The sequence below is a fragment of the Chelonia mydas genome, chromosome 6 (assembly GCF_015237465.2).
Source record: "Chelonia mydas isolate rCheMyd1 chromosome 6, rCheMyd1.pri.v2, whole genome shotgun sequence".
NCBI classification, from domain to species: Eukaryota; Metazoa; Chordata; order Testudines; family Cheloniidae; genus Chelonia; species Chelonia mydas.
The window spans coordinates 122051771-122064582 of NC_051246.2; the positions used below are offsets into that span (position 1 = coordinate 122051771).

At 46.1% G+C, this 12812-nt stretch overlaps 1 protein-coding gene across 3 annotated transcripts in view; it reads left to right on the plus strand.

Moving 5' to 3' along the window:
* ARMH4 (armadillo like helical domain containing 4) overlaps window positions 1–12812 on the plus strand; it is a 111780-nt gene that overhangs the window by 35947 nt on the left and 63021 nt on the right. For all 3 annotated transcript variants that reach the window (XM_037901187.2, XM_043548120.1, XM_037901188.2), the window contains one exon: window positions 706–942. In XM_037901187.2, the coding sequence (XP_037757115.1) occupies window positions 706–942 (237 nt within the window). The remainder of the gene's footprint in view (window positions 1–705; window positions 943–12812) is intronic.

Below are 12812 nucleotides of genomic sequence, written 5' to 3' on the forward strand. Positions count from 1 at the left end.
AACCCTTGTCCTTCCTTGCCCCATCCGGTCCCTGCTGTGATCCTCACTGCAAACAGATGTGCCAGCACAAATCAATGGGACTCCTCGTGGGCCCATACATCTGCCTTAGCAGATCCGATCACAGGATCGAGGCTTCTGGCTGTAAGCTCTTTTGAGCTGGGACTGTGTCTAATTGTGCTGGGAAATAACTTGGCATGTGTTTGGGTGCTGTGAAAATATTGATAATAAAAAAAAGAAGCAAATTGTTGCTGCTTTAAAGCTTGGAAACTAGGAAAACATTTCTCACTTTAATTGAAAAATTGTCAAGACAAGCACACGTTTGTTGGGCGCACATACACACCCATACCAGGCACACACACAAATACACACACACAGGATACGGAATGACGACATACTCCACCACTGACACAAGACATCCTTAGAACACATCTCACTGGCTGAGAATAACTTGAAGACAGAACATAATTACTTAGCAACTTCAGAAAGCTGATAACTTTTCCAAATTAACCCATTCCTTCGTGTCACATACCCTATAAACCTGATACAACCTGGTTCAAATAACCAGTCTGTCTTTCTGAATGAAGGAAATAAAACCTGTTCTGGTAGCAAACCCAGTTAGTGGAGTCTGGTGACACAGACATATAAATCTTCAGCTTTGCAGGGTCTTTCTCACGGTTGTTTTTGTCTTGGTTTCTGTTTGTCCAGAGGGGGAGGAGGAGGAGGATGAAGAGGAGGATGAAGAAGAGGAAGAGGAGGAAGACAGAGATACAGACTCAATGGAGGAAAGCATGGAGGGTGACACGGAGCTGCCAGGTTTCACTCTTCCTGGCGAAACTTCCCAGGAGCCCGTAGTTGGCATAGGAGACTCTGCAGCACAGCTGGCTGGGGTATCTTACCAAGTTCCAGACACCATTGAATGGGAACAGCAAAACCAGGGCCTTGGTAAGAGCAACTCTTCTCTTCTTTCTTTAAGGGGGAGTGTTCCTTGTTTTGCATTTTTTGCTCAGAAACCCCCTGGGCTTTTCACTTATTCACTAAATCCCCTGGGCTTTTCACTTGTTCACTAAATCTGGACTAGTGTCACTGTAGTCAATGCAAGTACTCCAGATGGACTCCTGTGTAACCGGGATCAGAATCTGGCTCTGTGTCCCCAGTCAAATAACATCCCATTTAACAGAGAACCCACTCAGAGCACCCGTTCTAGCCCTTTGTTTCCAAAGCCTTGCTCCGTATTACTCTGCTGACACTCTAGCTGGCTAAGGTAAGTGCTGCAAACTGAGCTTCAAAGGGAAAGTTGGGGGCCCTCTGCTGGAGGAGAGGTGCAGCAAAGTGAGGCCTGCTAGGACAGGGAAAAGTAGCGGTGAGTCAAGCATTTTGCTACTGCTGCTCTCTGCTGCTGCATTCCTTTCAGTGCCAGTTTCCTGGCATTTCATAGGAGAGGTATCTATTCCAGGTACGTGGGTCAGCCTTGGAGGCAATGAGTTCATGGTATGTGAGGCAGCACTGGTGAAGGTTACAAAGCAAGGCCTGCGTGAAATTATATTCAGTCTATTCAGCCCAGCTTATCTCTAGCCCTGGATTGCATGAGCCGACCAGGTATCCCCACCTGGGAAAACCACCAGTCTAGGAAGGCCGTGCCCTAGATCAGTCTCCTGGGCCTAACCATTGCAGCGTGCACTGTATGCGAAGTCACCAGCTGTTTGGCGAGCTCTGTTGCACAAGGCAACGTAGAAAGCTTCAAGGACAGCATCAGCCTCTTCTACAAACTTCTTTGGTCACAGCTTTAGTTGTCTGCCTTATTATCGACATGACGTGAATTTCCCATCCATGTACGCCGCAGCTGAATGTGTTAGGAATTGAAATGGGGGCTAGCCGCCATCTGAGGTGAGCAGTGGACCTGAGGTGTGGGCCAGTGGAAGGTTTACAAAAGAGAGAGACCACCAAACTTGGCTAAGCAAAGTAGCAATTGTACCAGTGTCGTGTTCTGCATATTGTGGGGCCCAAACCAACTCCCATCAAAATCAGTGGGAATCTTTCCAGTGTCTTTGATGGGAGCTGGGTCCGGTCTAGACAGAACACCCTTGCGTGTGACCATTAAACATCTGGCCATTCTGATGGGCCCTTCAAGCAAACCATTCTCGAGTCCTTTTATCCGCAGCCTCTATCATGTATTGTGTGATTATAACTTACACTTCTGCCAGGGGTTCAATTCCTTGCATTTTGTGGCTCTTTCCCCTGTAAATCTGTTTCCAGCCTGCTCTGGTGGTGGTAGTTTTCTCTGATGCATTTTTTGAGATCCTCAACTGCCAGGCTGCTCTTTCCCTGCTGAGGGCAGATTGAGTTTGAGTCTGATCTGACGTCGCCCTGGCTGACTAAATCTTGCGTGGAAATACTGTTTAATATTTCACGTGTAAAATCTGCATGGGTCTTGTTAGCCCATCAAACTGGACAGGAGCAAGGTGTGAAGTAAATAATTCTGATTCCTTAACTCCTTTCTGGTTAATTTTAAAGAATTGGATTTAGAGGAATAAACAGGGGAATATTTGGGAGAGAAAGATTGCACTGGGAGAGCCTCAGAAAGCTTTTCATTTGTTCTTGCGTTAGTTTTATGGTGTCTCGGGAAAAAACGATAATGGACCAGATCCTTTGTGCTGGCTTGAGCAGTTCAGTGCCACCAGTGGGATGACTCACATGCTTCCAGTTAAGCATGTGGTTAGCCTCGTTCAGGGCCAGAGTGCTCGACAACTGGCAGGTTTGCACCCTGGATAAGTATCTCTGCAAAGCTTTGCCTCTTGAGCTGCCAATCATCGCCAGATGTGTCAGTGTGTTGTAGCCATTTACAGGAGTTCTGTCATATATATTAGAGCATATTATGTTGACATGAGTTCTGTTATAGTATTTACCATGTAACATAAGTTTGTGTTTAAGGGTGTTCACCCCACACCAGAAAGGTAGGGGTTAAAAGCAGCCTATGAAGCTGTGCAGGGAGCAGCCAGTCGGGGCCCAGCGGGCTTACATAAAAGGAGCTGCTAGGCCAGAGACGCTCAGTTCCTGCAGGGAGTCCAAGGGGAAAGGACTGTGTTCCTAGCAGGCTGCAGGAAGTTAGCACCTCGGACAGAGCAGTTGCTGGCAGGGACTGGTGGAGCAAGGAGGAGCTCCTGGCTGGCTGCTGGGACTTGCAGGCTGGAGGCCCTGAAAAGAAGGCGAAAAAGGTGCTGGGGCTGCAGGGCAATGGCCCAGGGAATTGAAGCGGTATTGGCAGAGAAGTTAAGGAGAAGCAGCAGAAGGCTGCTATCTACAGGGTCGTGGGCTGGGATCCAAAGTAGTGTGGCCACTGGGGAAGTGGCTGGACTATAGCATTGGGAGATACTTCCCTCCCCACCCCCCCAGAAGGGGGAAAACATGGGTGGTGGCATGGCTGGAGGGTGGAATCATGAAAAGGACACTGCGGTTCGTGGGGTGAGACGGGTCTGCGGGCGGAAAAGGTGGCAGCAGAGGCACCACCAGAAGAGGATGTGCTGGCTGAAAGAGCTAGTCCCTGAGACAACCAGCAGGTGGCGCCGCTCTGGTGAGTGGCCCCTGACTAAAGTAGGATGAACGATCCCTGGAATATAGATTATTTGGGTTATTTTCTCCAGAGAATTTATACAGCTCCTCGCCAGTTCCTCTTCTTGCTCTTCAGAGCACAAATGAAGCACTTAAAATGTTTGTTGATATCAACAGCTATGTTCCTCATAACAAATGAAAAATGTACATTTGGACCATCACTTTGTTTTCTTGGTCTGTTTTCCAGAGCCTGTTCCAGCTGTGTCTAGTTGAAAGTTTTAGATCCTAAAAGAAGACAAACACTTAATCAGGTTTCTCTTGTTGAACCAGAATCAGCCTCCAAATACATCTAAATATTAACAATCCTATTCGCCTTCTTGTAATGGCAACTGCCATTGTAACTTCTGAGTAACTCCTACCTGAAAATATCTAGAATCACAACAAGCCTGTGGTCAAATTGTCTGGGGGTTTTGTTTTGTTTTTCCCAAAGGCAACTTCTACTTTCTCTTGTTATATTTCCTTTTAACGACTGATGCAATAAAAAGGCTTATGACCCTGTTCTGCAAACACCATCCAGCGTAGTGCTCAGTGGTACTACACATAGTAGTAAGCATTATGTAAGGACTTGTCTACACAACGAGTTGTTCCTGATCAGCTCCATGTCTGGACACTCCTATTCTGGAATATGAGTTTCCACGGGTGGAGTCATTCAGGAATAGTGATTGCATTTTAAATTCACACCCTTCATTACTCAGAAACAACGTTCAAGTGTAGACAAGCCCTTAGTGTTTGCATGATTGGGCCTTCAGAGAGAAATACAATTCACACTTAGGCCTAGGCACAATGGGTCCAAGCGACCGCTCTGTTTTTACACTCTGCAGAAGTTACATCAGTATAATACTGGAGAAGCGTAGTCGTGAATTAAGCCCATTATATTAAAAGTAAAAATTTGATAGTCTCATCGTTCCCTGGTGAGGTGGAAAAGAGAAATCTGAATCTACACAGGCCATCTGGTGTTAGTCAGTTACAAGAGTTAATAAGATCCACATGGTTCTGTAGGAAACACCTTGATTATTGATTCCATAATAGAAATAAAGTTGGAGGCAAAGATCAAGGAAAAGGAAGTATGGGTAGTATCCAGCAGCTTCTCCCAGGCTCTAGCAGAGAACAGCAAAAAGGTGGGGCAGCCTTGGGAACTCTCAGAAAATACGGGAATTGGGTTGTGCTAAACAGCACTCAAAGAGGTTAATTCAGATGAAACTGCTATGAAAAATAGGTGAAATCAAGCTTCTGCTTGGGATAATAAATGTATCTTTATAAACCTATCAAGGTAAGGGGAAAACAGCAAGGGTCTTTTTCACACACGTGTAATAAGACATTTGAGCTGATTTTGGTCCGACATTGTTGGCTGAATATACTGAGAAACAGCAATCTTGCAACATTTTAAAATGTTACTTTAAAATAGCAGCTGTTCGAAAAGGTTTATGTGGCCAGTTAAAGCGAAGTCTCGGTAAGTTTGGCTAGATCAATGTACTATTCAGCCTTAACTCTTACCTCCCATTGTGCGGAGAGACTTAGAAATATTGGCTCATACAAAAAGCCACATCTGTCTAGGCCTTCATTCTTCCCATCAACGGCAACAACAAAAGGTTTCAGAGTAAGAGCCGTGTTAGTCTGTATTCGCAAAAAGAAAAGGAGGACTTGTGGCACCTTAGAGACTAACCAATTTATTTGAGCATGAGCTTTCGTGAGCTACAGCTCACTTCATCGGATGCATACTGTGGAAATTGCAGAAGACATTATATACACAGACACCATGAAACAATACCTCCTCCCACCCCACTCTCCTGCTGGTAATAGCTTATCTAAAGTGATCATCAAGTTGGGCCATTACCAGCACAAATCCAGGTTTTCTCACCCTCCGCTCCCCCACAGACAAACTCACTCTCTTGCTGGTAATAGCCCATCCAAAGTGACCACTGTCTTCACAATGTGTATGATAATCAAGGTGGGCCATTTCCTGCAGAAATCCAGGTTCTCTCACCCCCTCACCCCCCTCCAAAAACCACACACACAAACTCACTCTCCTGCTGGTAATAGCCTATCCAAAGTGACCACTCTCCTTACAACCTGCATGAAAATCAAAGTGGGCCATTTCCAGCACAAATCCAGGTTTTCTCACTCCCCCGCCCCCATACACACACAAACTCACTCTCCTGCTGGTAATAGCTCATCCGAAGTGACCACTCTCCCTACAATGTGCATGATAATCAAGGTGGGCCAATTCCAGCACAAATCCAGGTTTTCTCACCCCCCCCCCCACACACACACAAACTCACTCTCCTGCTGGCAATAGCTCATCCAAACTGACCACTCTCCCCACACTGTGCATGACAATCAAGGTGGGCCACTTCCAGCATAAATCCAAGTTTAACCAGAACGTCTGGGGGGGCGGGGGGGAGAGGAAAAAACAAGGGGAAATAGGCTACCTTGCATAATGACTTAGCCACTCCCAGTCTCTATTTAAGCCTAAATTAATAGTATCCAATTTGCAAATGAATTCCAATTCAGCAGTTTCTCGCTGGACTCTGGATTTGAAGTTTTTTTGTTGTAAGATAGCGACCTTCATGTCTCTGATTGCGTGACCAGAGAGATTGAAGTGTTCTCCGACTGGTTTATGAATGTTATTATTCTTGACATCTGATTTGTGTCCATTTATTCTTTTACGTAGAGACTGTCCAGTTTGACCAATGTACATGGCAGAGGGGCATTGCTCGCACATGATGGCATATATCACATTGGTGGATGTGCAGGTGAACGAGCCTCTGATAATGTGGCTGATGTTATTAGAGTGAGTTTGTGTGTGGGGGGGGGGGAGGGGGGTGAGAAAACCTGGATTTGTGCTGGAAATGGCCCACCTTGATTATCATGCACATTGTAGGGAGAGTGGTCACTTCGGATGAGCTATTACCAGCAGGAGAGTGAGTTTGTGTGTGTATGGGGGTGGGGGAGTGAGAAAACCTGGATTTGTGCTGGAAATGGCCCACCTTGATTTTCATGCAGGTTGTAAGGAGAGAGGTCACTTTGGATAGGCTATTACCAGCAGGAGAGTGAGTTTGTGTGTGTGGTTTTTGGAGGGGGGTGAGGGGGTGAGAGAACCTGGATTTCTGCAGGAAATGGCCCACCTTGATTATCATACACATTGTGAAGACAGTGGTCACTTTGGATGGGCTATTACCAGCAAGAGAATGAGTTTGTCTGTGGGGGGGCGGAGGGTGAGAACACCTGGATTTGTGCTGGAAATGGCCCAACTTGATGATCACTTTAGATAAGCTATTACCAGCAGGAGAGTGGGGTGGGAGGAGGTATTGTTTCATGGTGTCTGTGTATATAATGTCTTCTGCAATTTCCACAGTATGCATCCGATGAAGTGAGCTGTAGCTCACGAAAGCTCATGCTCAAATAAATTGGTTAGTCTCTAAGGTGCCACAAGTCCTCCTTTTCTTTTAACAACAAAAGGGATTTTTGTCTGACTTGATGCTAAACTAGGGTCAGCCACATAACACCAGCAACCAAGTTATCAGGGACTTCCCTCTGCAGCATTTTTTTCCCTCCATTTCAGCCTTGAGTTTTAGAAGCAGCCGAGAATTCCTTTGTCAGTTCAATGGGACGCAGGGTAGATCCCATTAGCAATGTCCAGCATGATGTGTACAAGAGGGTCCGGCTCAGCTCTTATTGACTGAGAGCAGTTTCAAATCAGTTACAGAAGGACGCAGATTAGCAAGGCCCAGTGATACAGTGTAAACCTAGGAGGGGCTAAGCCCCTCCCAAAGGCTGCTGTTATTCCACGTTCTGTTCCTAGGTACCCCTGCAGTGCAGAGATGGTTGGAATCACAGGCTCTGAATCCCTAAGCTAGCCAGCCCTCCCGAGAAACGACAACCTCAGCAGTAGAACAGGCCGAAGCACAGGCTACCTGAAGATCAGGCCAAAGGTAGTATGGGTGGCTTCCATGTATAAAGTTTTGGGTAAGCAGGGCTGAGGAGAGCCATGCCACCCGCAGCTGTTTGTTACAGGCTGTGGGGCGAAGCTAGGCAGCCTGCTGATACCAACTACCCAGCCTGCAAACCTCCTGCAGTTTAAAAACTAGTCTCGCCTGGCTTACTCCCTGCTAGACTGCAAGGAAATCAGGATCAGCTCAAAGATGTGCTCCTTTTGTATGCTGTTCCCCTTCATGGTTTCTGACACCAGCTACTCAGGCATAGGTGGGGGAGGTACAAAAGTCTCAGATGGTTTAGATGCATCTTGCATGAGCCAATAAGAGCCCTGGTATATGAGTTGTTGGGGTCTCTATCCCTGCTGCTGGTGAGGGTGTGTGGACTAGCAGCTGCTGTCACAGGGGTGTGCAGGAGGCAGGTGCAGTTGAAGTGTCCACTGGCACATTACCAAAAATGTCTAGTATTTTGGGGTTTCTAGGAATGGCGTGGGCCTGCTTCCTTCGGCGTTACCTTGCAAGATCATGCGTCGTGGAGGATGCCATTTTGAAGAGCATGCCCTCGATTATGTGGGTTACACACCTGTCCTGCCCTAGGTCAGGGCAGAGCGGTGCGCTCTTCGAAATGGTGTGCTCTGTGCCTGATACCAGATTGGTTTTAAAACAGTACTGGATGGGGACTAACCAGAACAAAGCAGGACTGTATGTTTTAAAACTGGCCGAACGGCCTGCCTAGGTGCAGTGTCGTTGGGAGCGCACTTGGCAGCTGCCAGACCATGATCTGGGCACGTTATACCAGCCAAGCGCTGCTGACTAGCTTTGGGGGGTTGGGGCCTTGACTCTGCTCTAACCCTGCCTGTCTCTGTACCTTCTGAGACAGCTTCCTTGTGTTGTCCATCTGTCTATATCCACCTGCTGTCTCTTGGATTATACTTAGACTGTAAGATCTCTGTTCTGTTTGTAGGCTCTACTGCAATATAAATAATAATGGTGTTTTTTTAAATCTGCAATTTAAAGATCTTTTCTTGTGTCTCATAGTACAGGCAATATTCTTGTCTCCTTCCTCTGTCCTGTAATTTGTTCACCCCAGACAGCTCAGCTTCACTTAGAAGTAACATTTAGCATTCAGTGATGTCCTGGTTCTACAACTGGTCTCCTTGGAGTTTCCAGAAGCTCCAGTAACTTTCCCCAGGTCCCAGTTATTCAGTGATTCACCCAGGATTAGAATCCAAGATCCTCCTGGCTCCTAAACTTTTGTTTTGATCCTTAAGGTGTGTGGCCTTCTGTATAGATGCAAGAGCTGTTATATCAGAGGACAGCACTTATTCTCAGGGGATGAGACACTCTTGGGCAGAAGGCCTGCCTGGGTACCATTTACATCCCACGTAAGCCCTCCAGAAGAGTAGCATGTAAGCGTGCATCAGACTTGAGCTGATTCCTTATAAGGGGGAATTCACTTCTGATGCTAATCTTGAACCGCAAAGTGTTGGTTCCGATTGCACAGTGACTAAGGGAAGAATGGGTGGAGAGAGGTCACTTGTGGCTAGTACCATGCCCCATTATTGTGCTTTACTGAGAATTTCTGCTTTGAAAGATTCCTACCTGCTCAGAAGGTAAAGGAATGGTATCCAGCTCAGAAAGGAAGAGCCAGAATTGACTTAAACATACCCTCCCCCGTACTGTGTGTCCAAATAAAAGCGTCTAGGACTTGTGGAGATTAAAGTTCTTCTGGAAAGGCTCCTTTCTGATAAACATACAAATCCTACCCTCTGTGAGGGCTAGACAGGAACATCTATTGGAAATAAGTGTGTTTGGGTTGCCAATAACAAAATCATTCCTTCAGACCTCAAGCAAATGCTGCTCACAGAGATGTTGGAATCGGCATTACTCAGTGAGAGGGATCGATAGGATGAATATTGCCTCAGGTCTCTCTTTTTCTTTTCTTTGTTTCTGAAGAGCTCTAATCATAGCCTCCTACAAACCTGGGAAAATAAGAGTTAGGGTTTCAGTAAAGCATTATTTCTTTTAATTTATTGGCAGTGCCATCTGTGCTGGAAGCTTTATTAATCTAAAGTGAGTCCCACAACTCGACCAAGTGTTTTCCAGTTCTGGTTGTTTTGCTTTTTCTCTCCTTGGTCTTGAATACAAAACGAACTTTCTAGCTGAAGTGTCCGCACAATTGAACTTTCCCTTTCTGGGTAGGTAAACACGCATCTTGATGAAGCTTTTTTAGAATTTTTTTAACACAGTTGCAGGTACTGGGCTGTGCTCTGCTCTAAGAGCTCACGGTCCTTTCCTTTCACTTGATTGGAGTAGCTAAGAGATTCTATCCTTACTGCCTCTTTCACGTGGATATTATCTTCTGAAGTGTGAGGTAATCTGATCTTGCTGGGACTTGTCTTCCAACTGGAGATAACTTCCCAGTGAACATGACCTTGATTACTATCTCCATTTTATGGGCCCCGAGAGCTTAAGTAACTTGCCCAAGTCACACAGCAGACTGGAAGGAATGGAACTCGGGTCTCCTGCTCCGATCGTATGGCTACACTGCAATCGTAGGGTGTGATTGCCGCTCTTGTAGACATACCTGAGCTAGCTTTCATCTAGCTAGCATGTGAAGACTCACCAGCACAGACTTCAGCATGGACTGTACAAACCCACCTGGATAATTACTTAGGCAGATAGGCTGCACTGAAACACGTACTGCTGTAGGTTCGGCTGCTTCGGTTGCCGTGTCAGCTCAATCAAAGCTAGTTGGGGTATGTCTACACGAGCTGCAACCATACCCTGAGACTATTGTGTCGACATACCCTGCTCTAACAGCTAGAACACACTGCCTCTTGTACTCTTCCTTCCCACTCAGTACTGGACCAAAGCTCCAGTATGATGCTAAGCAGTGCTCTGCTGTTGGAGGTGGTGTCATTTCATGTAATAACAACTAATAAAATAATTCTGGAGTTGTAAAGGTGAGGACTGACCATCTTGCAGTGTTAAGAAAAACACACTGCTTCTTGCAAGTGCTGGGGTTAACAATGCTATCCTAGGGTTAGCTTAGCTGCAGTTTCTCGGCTAAATTCCAATTATATAATTACATTGAGTCTGCCTCAAATTCCCCTGCAGTTTCAATTGGATATGGTATTCCTCAGTTTCTTTTTTTAAAAATGCTGAGGTGCATTGCGGTCTAATGAACTGAGACAGGAATCCCTGACCACCGCTACTGAACCACCAACACCACTTGGTTGGACGTAGGTTGACCTGGAGCTGACTCCTCCAAGTATTAGTCAGGGCTGACCTTGCATAGTCGATGAGAATATGAGATAATATAGTTTTGAGCTCATATAAATGCAGTAAATTCACTCCTATTGAAAGGAGAGAAACAGACCTTGAAAGGGAAATATTTTCGCCACCAATCAGGTGAAGTATATGGAGAATCAGTGGAAGTTTCTCTAAACTGCTCCACCCAGCACACCTGAACCCCACTTTAGTGAGACTTCCCTGAGTAGTGAGAGTGTACTTCAGTCTCCATGGCCGTTAAATTCTTGCCCTCTCTGCTGATACTGCCAACTCGTACCAACTGTGATGTTTGTTTATATGGGCACCTGTCCACTTGGAAATTTGAGTGACTCCACCAGCTCATTTCACATCTGCTGACAACTGTCATTGCCAGGCTGAGCAGGAATCGAACCAGTGAGCTCAGGTGAAAAGCTCCATGTATCATCGCTGCCCTTGATTCATCCACAAATTAAGCTGTGCAGCTACTCAATCTCCTTCTGCAATCTCCTTTGTGTGGGTTCCCAAAGTTTGTAACATACACACACAGCAATTGTGCTATTCAGCAACCAATATATTCGATTGGATTGCATTGCTTATTGCAACCATTCGTACAACAAATGTACCATTTTGCATCAAACATATTGTGTGACCATGTGATGAGAATGTGATGAGACCATGTGATGGAATGTGAGACCATGTGGGAATGTGATGAGACCATGTGATGGAATGTGAGACCATGTGGGAATGTGATGAGACCATGTGATGGAATGGTGTGAACATCTCTGATGGAATCTTAACCTTGGTTTTTATGTGATCAAAGTGAATGTTGCCTCTGTGGTGTATTTGTGACTTGTTTGCATATGTTGATGTTTAAGGTTTGGCCAGTGAGTTGGCCCTTTTTTTAAAGCACTTGGGGCCTGATCCAAAGCCAACGGGAGTCTTTCTATTGGCTTCAAAGGGGTTTGGATTAGACTCTTGCTGCCTTTCACTGGAGCAGCCAACAGACCAGTGCATCGAGTATAACTTCTCAAGAATCTGGACATTAAGCCGTGTCCTGTGCTTACCATACGGCTGAGGTTCATGATAATGACTTGTGGTCTGACTTCCATGGGGAATATCAACCAGGTGGCTTCCTTCTCTGATTTTTGGGCATGTCTACAGTTACAGTGCTGCTGCAGCAGGTGTGCTGAAGACGCTCTGTGCCGACGGGAAAGAGCTCTCTCGTCGGCATAAAACCCCCCTAGCCCCGCGAGCAGCATAAGCTGTGTTGGCGGAGAAGCTCTCCTGCTGACATAGCGCTCTGCACAATAGCGCTTACGTTGGTGTAACTATGGAATATTCACCCCCCTGAGCGACACAAGTTTTGCCAACGTAGGCTGGGAGTGTAGATACAGCTTGAACTTTTCTCAGGACAGTGGCGTGCAACTTTTCTCCCCCTACCGGATGTGAGATGTGCTGCTCTGTCCCATTGGGCTGTTGTGGAGCTCTCTAAACACATCTGTGCTGAAACAGCTGTTTTGCAGAGTTGGCCCAAGTTTTGTGTTGATGGACCGTGCCATGGGAAATTTACCTGTGCTGACTGTGGGCACTGGTGGTGTTATTACTAGATCACATCCCTTTCCTATACAGTAACTTTGTTTTAAGTAAAAAGAAGAGGCTTTTACATCTGAAAGGAGGAGGAACATGCAGTTCTGAGGCCAGATCCTCAGCCAGTGTAAATTGACATGGCTCCATTTGGAGCTGTATTAGTTTACACCAGCTAAGAATTTAACTCTGGATTGGCATAAAATGTAGTAACACCTCCTGGAGACCAGAATGGCTTGCAGGCTGGATTCAGTTCCTGGGGAACTGTAGTGATCCCTTTTTGTTCTCAGCAGTAGGTGGCGGCGCTGTCAGCTGGAACGGCTAGGGAAGGTTTTACGCATAGGCCAGGAAAACTGCAACTGCATTACCAGCTCTTTAAAAACCGAACTCGGATTCACCTATTTGGCTCATTTTCCG